Consider the following 14,076-nt stretch of genomic DNA (forward strand, 5'->3'; position numbering starts at 1 on the left):
GAATATTTAATAATGTCGTTTGTACACGTTTGGCAATGTATTCGGATGCTTTATGAGAACAATCGCAAATTGTGAATAGTAAACCCATGGAATACGCAAAATCAACCAGCAAACCCATTTCCTTAAATGTAAATGTAAAACCGTGGTCGATTACCTCGCTGGTGAATCCATATGCCTACATCATTTAAGTTGCTGTACAAAAACAAAATGTAATATAATGTGGAAAATAACAAATTCACAAAACATCGTTTAGTAGCTAAATCTTTCCGATTTTGTGAATCGACGTTTCAAAGTCCTTGGAGTCGGATGCTACAGTTTTCAGGTGGATGTGTGTATGTGCGTATGTGCGATTATCTCGATAACGAACGTGGGACCAATTGCATTCGACACATAATCACGTAACTTAAAACTGATAAGGTTTTGAACAAAATCGGCCCAGCGTGATGCGGAAGTATTAAAGTTATTTTATATTATTTGAAAAACGTCTGCATTTTTTTACTACATATGATTTTCTACATACGATATCTTGTTAGCAGGATATCGTAATATAAATATTTTCAATCTTCGGTAGGTATGTCACATTTACGAACAGTAAAGTAAAGATTGATTTATTTACCCACAGTAATTTTTTCCGTTTCTGGTAATAATAATGAACAGTAGCAGAGCAATTAAATCTATTATGTTTATAAATAATAAAAGAAAACTTTTGACTGAACTCAATATTAATAAAATTGTAGCTATTTAATTTTCATAAACCAAAACTATCATTATAACTTTAAATAAATTAGAAGCGGTATTGACAAAATAATACTGTATGAAAATAAATAAAAGTAAAACAAAAATACTGGTATGCAAGGCAAGACAAAATAGGGAAAGAGCGAATATACAGATAGGAGACGAAAAATTAGAAGAAGTGGCCGATTTTAGGTATCTAGGAAGTCAGATAAGTCAGGACGGAAGGAGTAGTAGGGATATAAACCAGAGGAAAAAGAAGTCACTTCTATACTCGCGAACGATTCAGAAATTCGAAAAAGGTTGTCAAAGGTGTATGTTTGGAACACGGTGCTGTACGGGTGCAAAACATGGACAGTGGGCGGGGCGGAATAGAAAATATTAGAAACGTTCGAAATGTGGTGTTACATGCGAATGATGAGGATAACGTGGGTAGAGAATATTAGAAATGAAGAGGTATTGGAAAGAGTAGGAGAACAGAGGACTCTATGGAAGTCAATAAGAAATAAGCAAGATAGGACACCTTCTCAGACATGAAGGTCTAGTTAGAGACATATTAAAAGCAGCAACGGAAGTTAGGAGGGGTACAGCTAGACCTAGATTAGATTACTGTTCGCAAATAGTTAAAGGTATGGGTTGTTCTAGTTTTAGGGAAATGCGAAGATTAGCTCAGGATAGGAAAGAGTGGAAGTGCGTGTCCAACCAGTCTTAGGACTGACGACCTTATGATGATGATGATGAAAACTATCATTAAGCTTATTCACAAGAAATGGAAAATGATGAAGAAATTTTATTTATCTTTAAGGTAATCTTGAAAATTAAATTCATAATTGGATTTCTGTAGTTAAATTTATTTATATTTTTCACAGATGCAGCGAACTGAATTTTTATTGTTTCATCATTTGTTATTGTTTGAATGGTTGAATAATATAACATGTAGTTTTTCGTTTTTTTGTTGCGATAATGTAGGTGACTTAAGAAAACTATAACACATTAAACGCTAGTTGAGTTACGTTTTAAATTTAACGTTGGTGTGCAAAACTAATAATACGAAAAAGAAATAGGTAGAACTTACTGCAATAGTAACATTAGTAAGTAAAAACAGAGATAAAGTTGAATACGTTCTCGAATATGCACTGCCAAGTTTTTGAAGCAGTTCACTTAAACTCATCCAGAGTTTTTTATATAGTGCAACAAGAGTTGTTGTCACATCACCCTCCATATCCTGCAAATTTAAATTTCTTACAATCGGTTTTTATTAAAACTAATTTAAATAGAGGCTTCTGATGCTTTGATACGCGAGTCTAAATTGTAAGTCAATGATTTTACTCCAAACGTTTGTACTTTTGGTCATGTGGACAGTGCCACAGTGAACTTTCTCGTTCTTTTTGAATTTTCTGTACATATAGACACATGTACCTACATACCTATCATTTGATACACTCATGACATTATGCATTATATTGTATATTATGCGAAGAATCGTCTCAAGCTCTCTATTAACGAACATTGAATATTGAGAATTTTAATTCGATATGTACGAAGGCAGACCTAAAATTAATCGGCCTGACACATAGTTGACGGTAATCGTTAAAATATAGTAATATTAATAAGCAATTCCAAATTAGTATTAAAAGTAGGTATACGAGGTCTGTTCAAAAAGTATCGCGAATTTTCCGCATGTTACGTATATTCGATTTCCAATTAAGATTTTTGTGGCGTTATGTTGGTCTCACTTATACCGACAAGTTCGGCTATGTTGAATGTTCAATTAATTTTTGAAGGCTGCTTTGCTTGCACGTGTTTTGACTCGTCTTCGATTTTTGTCTATTCCAAAAAATAGGTCAAAGAATCTGTATCAAATTTTGTGCGAAAAACAAAATTTAGTGCGCGGACGCATTGCGAATGTTAACTGTGGTATATGGTGAAGCTTCCTTGGACCGAAGCAACGTTTATCGGTGGTATAAAATGTTCTCAGAGGGTCGAGAAGATACAAACGACGAAAAGCGTGCCGGACGCCCGAACACGTCAACAACAGACGAAAACATTGAGGAAGTGAAGAAAATAGTATAGAGCAATCGTCGAATCACCGTTAGAGAACTTCCGGAGGATCGATTGGCGATTTGGGCATAAGACGAATCGCCACGAAATTCGTACCAAAATTGCCCAAATTCGATCAAAAACACCATCGCATTAATACTGCTAAGGAGATGTTGGACTCTGTCCGCGACAACACAAATTTTGTCCCGAGGGTCATAACTGGTGACGAATCATGGGTTTATTGTAATGACGTGTAAAACCAAAGTTCAATCATCCCAGTGGAAGCAACCACTCTAGCTAAGACCGAAGAAAGCGCGCCAAGTTAGGGTGAATGTGAACATTTTGCTTAAAGTTTTCTTCGATTGCATGAGCGTGGTGCATCATGAGTTCTTGTCACAGGGTAGAACGGTCAGTAAGGAATATTACCTGCAAGTTATGCGCAATTTGCGCGAAGCAATCTTACAGAAACGCCCGGATTTGTGGAAGAACAAAAATTGTCTTTTGCATCATGATAACGCCCCTGCTCACACATCGTTGCTTGTGCACGAATTTTTGGCCAAAAACAACACACTAATAATGCCGCAGACACCGTATTCCCCAAATCTGCCCCCCTGTGACTTTTTATTGTTCCCGAAACTGAAGAGGCCCATGAAAGGACGACTCTACGCTACGATTAAGGAGATCAAGACGGCATCGAAGGAGGAGCTGAACAGGATCACAAGAGATGATTTTTTGAAGTGCTTCGAGAATTGGTAAAAACGTTGGCACAAGTGTATAATATCTGGTGGGGATTATTACATTGAAGGGAACAAAATAGATATTCATGAATAAATAAATAATTCTTGAAAGAACACAAAATTCGCGATACTTTATGAATAGACCTCGTGTATGTGGATATTATCAGTTACGTTACTTTTAATAACAGGTATATAATATCGATATATAAAGGTATCTTGTAAAACACCCTGTATATTTAATTAGCTATTAGTTCACATATAAAAGTTTCATATACCTGATCGAAACTGTCTGCAACAGCTTTACTTGCATTTCCAATAGCCCTGCAATTGATATAAAGTAATGCGCCGTTCATGTTAATCATTGTTATTATATGCAAATAAGCACTCGTATGGTATAAAGTAAATCCTTCCAAAAGCATACTCAAGCTTAGTAGAAACACAACGGCTAACACCAAACATCCAGAACTGATAGCCACAATCAGTGTATTCAAATGGGGGAATTGCAAATTTCGACCTGCAAATATTCCCATATTCCATTATACAACCCCGTATTATTTCACAGCTTACGCGAAGTGCAAAATTAACTTATGACAATATAGATAGTCGTCGAATTAGCTTTTTTCTTATGCTGGACTATAATTTATACTTTTATAGTTAATAGTCCGAAATAGGTAGAAGTCTCAAGGTAAATAATAATGTACCTACGGCTAAAGGTTTCCTTGACCGTTTAGTACAATAAAGCGAGTAATTACTATTTTGAAATACAACGTGTAATTATACAACACGCTACTGAAGTGAAACTTCTTCAAACACACAAACATACCGGGATAGGGGTTAAGGAATTGCCCGAGATAAAAATGTTCAGTCTCTCAGAGTCTCTGAAAGCGAGACTCGAGTCTCTCAGTTTTTCAGTTTTATCCATTCAGTCTCTCTGTGAGAGACTCGAATCTCTGAATTAACAATTTTATCGTTCGAGTCTCTCATACAGAGACTGTGAGAGATCCATAAAAACACCTAGACAATAACTGAGAGATTGTAAAAGACTGTGAGAGACACTCACAGAGACGATGAAAGACTCTGAAAGACCGAAAATTTTTGTCTAGGGTGGCTTAATCTTATTATTTGTACACTATGAATTTAAATTTTAAACTAAACATGCCGGAGTTGCCTGTAACGAACGTTCCATTGGAGCGCGCTCACAGCTCAAGCGATCCCCACTACGAACTCGACTACGTGGCCGAGTAGAGGGGGAACATTCGTTGCATGATTTTGTTACATATCAACTCGCATGAAACGAACTTGTCCTACCATGCGTAAAGAAGTTTCACTTTAAAAGTGTAATTTGCGACACTTTCTTTGAATTTAGGTTCAAATATTGCAATGCTACCAACAAAACCTTGGTTATCAAAGACCTAGGAGTCTTAGAAATAAAACAATATTGCAGGCAACTTCTATATTGACTATCAATCAAATGGACGGACATGACCTTGCTAGCGTGAAAACACTCATTTCGTTCGTGTTGATTTTTCCTTCCGCCACTTTGTGATCCTAAATATATCCTTCAAATAGATTTCACTGCGAACTAACTTCAGAGGTAGCGTTCCGATTTTGCAATAGTCGAAAATATCTTGACGGACTAACTTAAATACTCTTCCAACGGCTACTAGGTACTTTATGAATTTTAGGTGATATGACTCAAATAAAAAATCTGCACAATGATAAAAAACCCGTAGGAAAACCTTATGGATTCGTATTTTTAAGAGCAATAATAATTAACAGATTTTACCCTACTCTCGAAATCACTAATTCATTCCACGTTCTTGCAAGTATATCGTAAACTCATTATTTTGCGGGTAATCACCTGTTATTTTGAAATAGTCCAGTTGAAATCTCGTCCAGCTATTCTTATAATCGCACACTTCGGTTGCTACACCCCAACCAACGTACGGTATCCAGAAATGCGGAATTAAGAATACAACAAACAAAATTGCGTAAATGTATTCGTCAAATTTTCTACTTTGATTCGTCAAAATATCCAGGCGTTCTCTTCCAACAAACACTACAAGGACTGTTGTAACAGCATAAAAACAATAGGCATAAATTGACGGTATGCTGGTCCAACTGAAAGTAATTTCACCGAGTCTACCTCTTTCAATAGGCATCACTCCTAAAACCTATATTGAAAGCTATTTTATTATTTTAAAGTATATTGCCAGGGTTTTCTTTTAATTCACATGAAACTCCATTGTTTTTCTGAGTGTGTTAGTATAATTGAAGTCCATTAATCATTCATGCTTTAGATCTCTATAGGGTGGAACAAAAATCAGTGCCGATCTTGCAGAGATGATAAAGCACTATAAAAATTAAGGAAAAGTTTATATGTCTGAAAGTTGACCATTTTTGAGAAAAACGTAATTGAAGGTTAATGTAAATTCAATTCCGACCCTGGTACCTAAAGAAAAACGGCTCGCAAAGTTGCATTCAATTAGCTAGTGGTTACCTGCATCAGTGTAGTATTTGTTGTGTATTTTTTGTTCATGTATTTTTTATTTGTTAGATTAGATTAGGTGTAATCAATACGTGTGATTTAGGATGTTTATATTAACAGCCGGTTTATATTCTCCATCCATGGAGCTGCTGAATTATTATGGCACTACGCTATTCGGCAGACACATATGTTACCAATTCACGCACAGGACCGGCTTCGGATTGTAAATTATTTTGATTTTCTCAAAAATATTTTTTGTACTTAACCACGCTACTAAATTCGCCGTGCGATTGCTTATTTCATCTAGTTTACACTCTAAAAAGTATTCTGCACTAATTTCTGTTACACCCTACATTTATTTTGGTTTCTGAATAAATCAAACAAAAAAAAAAAGAAAAATTACATCATTTTTCTCAAACACGATTAAACTGATTTGAATGAAATTTATACACTATAGAGATTATAGATAATTTAAAAAAAAAACAACTCATAACTTTTATAATGATCGTTAGATAACACTTTAAAATTTAACGATAAAGTTTTAAATTTTTATTTAAAAACCCACTAAAATATTGAAGAATTAATTATATATGCTGTATTTAAGTGTTAATAATTTGATTCGAAATATATCCTTTTGAATTATTTGCTAATATATTTATTTAGTTGGAAACAATTTTCAGTTTTTAAGTAGCTAAACTGCAATTTAGAAAGAGTTCTAAAAAAGGCACTACACAACAGCGTTATGTTATAGTTGTCAAACAAAGTGATAATCGAAAAAAAGTATATTGATAAATATTCCTTTAAAATGCAAAAGAATATTTTAAATGAAATTATTGACATTTAAATATACTTTATAATTAATTTTTGAGTACTATTTTAACAAAAGTATTAGTTTATTATTCTCAAAATTTAATATTATTTACACCTATAAATTAATCAAATGAGCCTTATTATTTTCTTTTGATACGCAGATGAAAAAATTGACATAAATAATATTCTATGTAAAAAAATTGATTTTTATTGTTGTTTTGAAAAAAAGAAAAATCACTTATTTTTAAAGATTACTATGAAGATTATAAGCTGTTATTTATTTTGAGTATGGCATTTATATTCTTACCGCTCTATATAATGTGCCCATATTTCAATCAAATGGGTTTCAACCATTTTGAGAAAAAAGTGATTTATTCTAATTCGTTAATAGGTAGATAGAGTTATTAAAAATATTCCGCTTCTGTATTTATATGTACAATTTAGATAATATTTACAAGTATTAAAATTAATACCATCACTAATAACTATCACAATTAGTCAGTGAACAATAACCGAAACTCAGAACTACATTTTATTAAATATAGCTAGTAATTAATAATATCAATACGATGATAATAAATTCATAGAACATATTGTCTTTTATTAATAAGCAATTTTTTATTACTTTTACACGTGTCTTATAATAGACATTTAAAAAATTAAATGTTTCATTTTTGAAATTGTAAAATTAAAAAAACCACAGCATGCACAAATTTTGCAGTAGGTACCTTGAATTGACTGTTTTCCTACTCGTTTTAATTAAATAATTAAAAACCCATTACAAAAAGTCATACCTGAAATAAAAGCAGAAGAAGTTTATGGTCCCTATAAAATTGGTCATGTTCGTCTAAAGCTTGTGCATTGTCGTAACTCAAACTTTCTCTCTTTTTGATTTCTTCTGCTCTACTCGTTTTTTTCATGAAATTATTAAATTTCGTCCCGAAGTCGGTGTCAGAGACATTCTGCGCCTTCATTTTTGAACACAAACGATCAAATTAACAACTAGCCGCAAAAATCGAAGAATCGAAATTATCTCACTATAAATTAACTCTGCGTGTCGTTATTACATAAGTTTACAGAAGTGTCATTGCTGATTGACAGCGAGTATAATTTACATTTTAGTTCAATGCTAACGGTAGAATTAAATATCTGAAAAATGATATCATGCGAAGAAACAAGAAATGAATTACTTTCATTGAAAATTGAGGGCAATATAAAAGGTTTTAGAGTCAGTAAAAAGGAAAGAATTTAAATTTCTCTTGCATTACCTTTATTTTCTATTTTACTTACTTTGCCTTATTTTAGTAAATAAGCGTTTGTAATACAAATATTAACGATTTAAAAAAATAAAAATGGATTACTCTATAACGTTAGAAATAAAGAGGTATTAGAAAGAATAGGAGAACGAAGGACTATATGGGAGTCAATAAAAAATAGGCGAGATAAGTTGGTACGACACGTTCTCGGGCATGAAGGTCTAGTCAGAGACATATTAGAGGCAGAAACAGGAGTTAAGGAGAGTAGAGGTAGACCTAGATTACATTACTGTTCGCAAATACTTAAGGATGTGGGCTGTTCTAGTTTTAAGAAAATGCGAAGATTAGCTCAGGATAGGAAGGAGTGGAGTTGCGTGTCAAACCAGTCTTAGAACTGACAACCTCATAATGATGAAGACACTACTTAACAATATTTTCTCATCTATAAGACGGTCTTTTTTCTAACAACTGCATGTATTATAGTGATATGTACATTTTTTATTTTATTTAATGCCATTTCCTTATAAAGGCGTGTCTCTAAAATATTCACTTAATGAAAGAGTCAATCAATAGTACTACTAGGTACTAGGTGCACAATACAAGGAGTAGAGGTAGACCTGGATTATATTAAATAGTTAAAGGTATGGGTTGTTCTAGTTTTAGGGAAATGCGAAGATTAGCTCAGGATAGGAAAGAGTGGAGGTGCGTGTCCAACCAGTCTTAGGACTGACGACCTTATGATAATAAATTATATCTAGCGGGAGGTTCTGAACAGTGAATTTTTTTCATAGTGATATGTACATTTTTTATTTTATTTAATGCCATTTCCTTATAAAGGCGTGTCTCTAAAATATTCACTTAATGAAAGAGTCAATCAATAGTACTACTAGGTACTAGGTGCACAATACAAGGAGTAGAGGTAGACCTAGGTTAGATTATTATTCGCAAATAGTTAAGGATGTGGGATGTTCTTGTTTTAGAGAAATGCTAAGATTAGCTCAGAGTAGGAAAGAGTGAAGATTCATGTCCAACCAGTCTTAAGACGACGCCCTTATGATAATAAATTATATCTAGCGGGAGGTTCTGAACAGTGAATTTTTTTCTGATGATATTAAACTTTTTTAGTTTCTTTTTATTTTTATAGTGACTTAGCTCTAGTACAAAATGGTCTTGATGGTTTGACCCGTTGGAGTAGGTGTAATGTAATTCCTTTCAATATTGACAAATGTGTTTATATTTCCTTTAGTAATAATGTTGTCAGATCTATGTATGGTGTCCAATATTATTATTACATCAATCGTCTTACTTTAAAATCTGAAGGTCTTGTTAAGGACCTTGGTGTTATTTTCCACACATCCTTGCGGTTTGCCATCATAAACGCAAATTTTATTCCAAGAAACTAAGAAGTTAATAAGAAGCAGTTTACAAGGTCGTTTATTAGAGTTATGTCTTTTGTCTTTTATAATATTATACTTTTCAAACATCTTTCCTCTACTAACTTATTGCTCAGTTGTATGGAGATCATCACAGTTATTCAGGATTGTGTCGCTGAAGGTATTAGGCATAGATTTCTACGGTTTATGACTTATAAAGTAGGTAAACCGATGAGTACAACAGATCATGATTATACGGTTCTTTCATGTAACTTTTCTGTCTCTCAGTTAACAGATTTTATCAGCTCGACGAGTTTACTTTCAATCCCAAAACTCTCATAGTGTTCCATAAAAAATTGATTTCAAAATTAATCAGAGATACAAATAAAACGTAGAATTAAGTATGGTGCAAATAAATACAAATCTACAAATTACAATTTATATTTCTTTCTGTTTCTTAAAAATACTTTTCACATACAACTGAAGATGCGTAGATAAATTTAGTAACGTGTGGAATTTAAAACCGTTTTCTAGATTTAAAATTTTTATTTTTTAATTTTCATTTATTAGTTTAACACTGTTGTATTTTTTTGAATTTTATCAACTATACTTTTATTCGAATTTTCCAAAACAATTTGGGGTAAAGCATCATTATTATAACACATAACAGTATCTTTTTCACCCTTCCACCACTTTTGTATGTTAGGATATGTTTTAGGTGTAAAGTCGATGTTCAGTTTTTTACACAAATCACATATAAAGTATGTAAAAGACGAGACAACATAGTAGTCTGTTTTCCACTTAAAATACTCTAAATATTCGTCATCGTTCCTGTCCAAATGTTTCAAATAACTTACCAGTTCTTTTACGGATGAAAAATCTTCGATGTTTATAAACGAATGAGGTGGTGCAATTTCTTTGTAGTTCGCCCTTCCATAAACTACTGGAACAACTGAAATATTATGTATGTTAAAAAATTTTTCCGTCACATAATCTTTGCAGTATGAATTTTCAAAGGATAAGTAAAATTTATAATTGTTTTCAAGAAGTGTATAACAGTGCCCATTCTTTCGACTGCAGTTTAAAGTGCCGCAGTGGCCATATATATCGACTGGTGTATATTGCATTATGCTCTTCACCAATTCTGCTCGTTTGCTAGAAGCTTTGCAATGTGACACAAACCAAGCGATTAAACTTTTTTTTGATTTCAATTGATCTCTGGAAGGTGCAGTGTAATTTATCTTTGATTTAACATAAAAACCGTAAGGATTCGGAATGTCGGAATCCATCCTGAAAAAAAGTAAAAATTGCTAATAGGTGCATGTAGAAGTATATTTAAATCTTCAGTGTCTGTTTTAATACATGTTTATAACTATACTTCGTTTACTTTCTGTAGCGATGTGACCTTCAGTTTGACCGGCGCAAAGTAGAAAAGAACAGCACTAGGCCAGAAAAGGAAGGAGACAACTGTCGGCCAAACTCTTAGCCGATGAGAAGCGTATAATCCGTACAGTACTGCACGGAAAAATTGAGCATTTTATCCACTAAAATTGCATTGCTCAAATGTGCTGTTATTGGTACCATTTACTACTGAAAATATCAACGAGATGTTTATTTATATTTGAAGACATACTAAAAGCTTTAACGCATGTTTTCGACTCGCACTACTATTCATGATTGAACAAAACTTTTGGCAGGTACTGTATGTAAAAGTATGTTTAATGAACAAGACTCGAGAGTATAATGAGCTTTCTTCTCCCTACCTACGAGTTTGCCAGCGCGCATCCAAGACATTGGAAGTGGCGCATCGCTAGAGAAAGTAAATGAAGTATATATGTACTTGTATTATGCACCGAGTACCTAGTACGTACTATTGATGACTATTTCATTAACGGAATATTTTAGATACACGTAAACATTTATAAGGAGATGACATTAAATAAAATAGAAGATGTACACATCACTATAATACATACAGTTGTTACAAAAAAGACGGTCTTATAGATGAGAAAATATTGTTATGCAGTGTCTTCATCATCATAAGGTCGTAAGTCCCTAAAAGTAGAACATCTTACATCCTTAACTTTTGCGAACAATAATTTAATTTTGATCTACCTCTACCCCTCCTAACTCCCGTTTCTGCCTCTAATATGCCTCTGACTAGATCTTCATGCCTGAGAAGGTGTCCTCCCAACCTATCTCGCCGATTTTTTATTGAATTCTATAGAATCTTTTATTCCTCTATTCTTTCTAATATCTCTTCATTTCTAACCTCTATTCACGGTATTCTCATCAGTTGCCTGTAATCCTACAATCTCATAATTATCCAGGGTTTCCTATTTCGTTTTGTTGTCGTTTTTCGTCGTATCTGTAGCTGCTGACTTTAGACACATTTTAATGCAGTTCTATTCTGTCTCTTCTCTATGTCCCTGTCATTCGTCGCCTTTAGTATTTCGTTTGTCCTTGTACCTAGCCTATCACGCGTTTCTAAGTTAAGGCGTCTCCTACCTTCCCTATTTTCAGTGTCTTAATATTAAAAATTTATGGAAGTCCTAACTTTTTAAATTTATATATAATATGCAGTACTAACCTGTAAGTCATTGTCCAGTTGTAAAATCCATTTGCATAGTTAAGGTTTTTATTAAAATTTCCTGGTGATTCTAAATTCGCAAAAACATATCGTTGGTGGTCAGATCGTGCCGATGGCTTACCATTCTTTTTAAAGTCGTATAACGGACCGTGAAACATAATTGCGTTATAATTTCTGATATCCATATAATTTTTATTTGATGTAGTAAAACNCAAAAACATATCGTTGGTGGTCAGATCGTGCCGATGGCTTACCATTCTTTTTAAAGTCGTATAACGGACCGTGAAACATAATTGCGTTATAATTTCTGATATCCATATAATTTTTATTTGATGTAGTAAAACAGTTCTTATATTCACATTTTTGAAACGGTTCGTATCCTAAACCGTAATAAAAGTCTTCACGACCAAACATCTTTGTCCAATACAAAATATATTTGGTTAATTTTGTTTTATTCTGTTGTATACTCGACACTTTTGAAACATTATCAACAGTCACTTGTTTGTTTAGTATTTTCGCATATGCATTTGGCTTCTGTATACCATCCTCTTCGTTTCGAATGTAAATAAAGTAAATGACTATATAAGTAAATGTGAGAAGAAATATATATCCAATGTACCCTTTGAAATTCATTTTTATTTTGAGGAAAAAATTTAATTACTTAAAAAATACTAATACCAATATTAACATACTTTTGCAATGCCGCACTTTTATATATGTAGCTAATCTAATCAATGTCTCCCAATTAATAATCATATGTAATCGGTAATGATTATCTTCTAAAAGATTAGCNTTTTTATTTTGAGGAAAAAATTTAATTACTTAAAAAATACTAATACCAATATTAACATACTTTTGCAATGCCGCACTTTTATATATGTAGCTAATCTAATCAATGTCTCCCAATTAATAATCATATGTAATCGGTAATGATTATCTTCTAAAAGATTAGCCTTTATCGTAGTTTTAATTACAAAAAAATCAACATCTTACCAAAATTTAGGTTTTTAATATACTAGCAAGCGATATATCTAAAAGTGAAGTAAATCAATATCAATTATTTATGAAAACACTATAAAATAATAGCCTACAGCAAAATAAAATAAACAATCATTATAGCATTTAAGATTATCTAACGTTGGTTACGTTACATAGATTACTCTTGAAAATGGTCAATTTTAAGTCGAAGTGTCCCGTTGAGTATTGCTTTCATTAAGTATATTAGTAGGACTAGTGATGTGCAAAACATTTTTTTAAAAAGATTTAAGTCCAACCAGTCTTAGTAATGACGACCTTGTGTGATAGAAATGAAGATGATTATGAATAATTTTTTTAAACGTTGATTATATGTTAACAGATTCCATATTTTTGTTTTCCTATAATGAAACAGTTAATCAAAACGACGACGACCTAATTAAATGGGTACTCTTGGGGCAAATTCCCCTACATTTGAAATACTTCAGTCAGGAGCAAAAGAAATAAATGGTAGCTTACGACATGCCGTAATTCGATAAAGTAAATTGTATTTTGATTCAGCACATTTGAAGTACACTGTTTTTGGTGTGTCAATATGTCAGCGAGTCTAAAGTGATCTTCTGAAAATTCCGTTTTTTTCTGAACTGAGAAAATCAATGAATTAAAAATGAATTAAACTTTGAAATGACTTATTCGAAACTAATTCATGTTAAAAACAGTATTTATTTCCAATAAACCGATATTTCGTCCAAATATTGTGTACTTCTTCAAGGTAATTGAAAAATCAATAAAACTGGAACTATCAAGCAACCTTATTCTTGCTAAACTCTAAGCATTGAAAACTATTTTACTTTACCTTCAACCAGACTTGCAGAATTATTTTAATTTGATTTAAAACATAACACAAGAACGCAACATGCGACATATTAAAACTAATTTTATTGAATGTGTTTTAAACTAAATTAAATTAATTATACAATTCTGAATGTAAAAGATTTACAGTTTTATTACCTTACGATTTAATTTACAATTGCTCGTGGTACCTAATGTGTATAAGAAGATTACTTCCCTCTCT

General features: G+C 32.6%; 2 protein-coding genes across 6 annotated transcripts in view; both read right to left on the reverse strand.

Annotated features, from left to right (window-relative positions):
• LOC108741403 (gustatory and odorant receptor 22-like) overlaps positions 1-8,195 on the reverse strand; it is an 11,860-nt gene extending 3,665 nt beyond the window's left edge. The window contains exons 1-5 of the mRNA XM_025977419.1: positions 7,602-8,195; positions 5,371-5,683; positions 3,785-4,023; positions 1,808-1,957; positions 15-175 (exon numbers count right to left, since the gene is read on the reverse strand). Coding sequence (XP_025833204.1) covers positions 15-175; positions 1,808-1,957; positions 3,785-4,023; positions 5,371-5,683; positions 7,602-7,781 — 1,043 coding nt within the window. The 5' untranslated portion in view covers positions 7,782-8,195. The remainder of the gene's footprint in view (positions 1-14; positions 176-1,807; positions 1,958-3,784; positions 4,024-5,370; positions 5,684-7,601) is intronic.
• Positions 1-12,743, reverse strand: part of LOC108741405 (alpha-(1,3)-fucosyltransferase C-like) — an 87,923-nt gene extending 75,180 nt beyond the window's left edge. The window contains exons 1-4 of one of the 5 annotated variants that reach the window (XM_025977423.1): positions 12,361-12,741; positions 12,027-12,227; positions 10,294-10,726; positions 7,452-7,601 (exon numbers count right to left, since the gene is read on the reverse strand). In XM_025977423.1, the coding sequence (XP_025833208.1) occupies positions 7,596-7,601; positions 10,294-10,726; positions 12,027-12,227; positions 12,361-12,659 (939 nt within the window). In that variant the 5' untranslated portion in view covers positions 12,660-12,741 and the 3' untranslated portion in view covers positions 7,452-7,595. The other 4 variants (XM_025977421.1, XR_003231694.1, XM_025977422.1 and 1 more) reach the window with 4 other exon arrangements.
• Positions 12,744-14,076: the final 1,333 nt, after the last annotated feature.

Source organism: Agrilus planipennis, unplaced genomic scaffold (assembly GCF_000699045.2).
Source record: "Agrilus planipennis isolate EAB-ADULT unplaced genomic scaffold, Apla_2.0 scaffold300, whole genome shotgun sequence".
NCBI lineage: Eukaryota > Metazoa > Arthropoda > Insecta > Coleoptera > Buprestidae > Agrilus > Agrilus planipennis.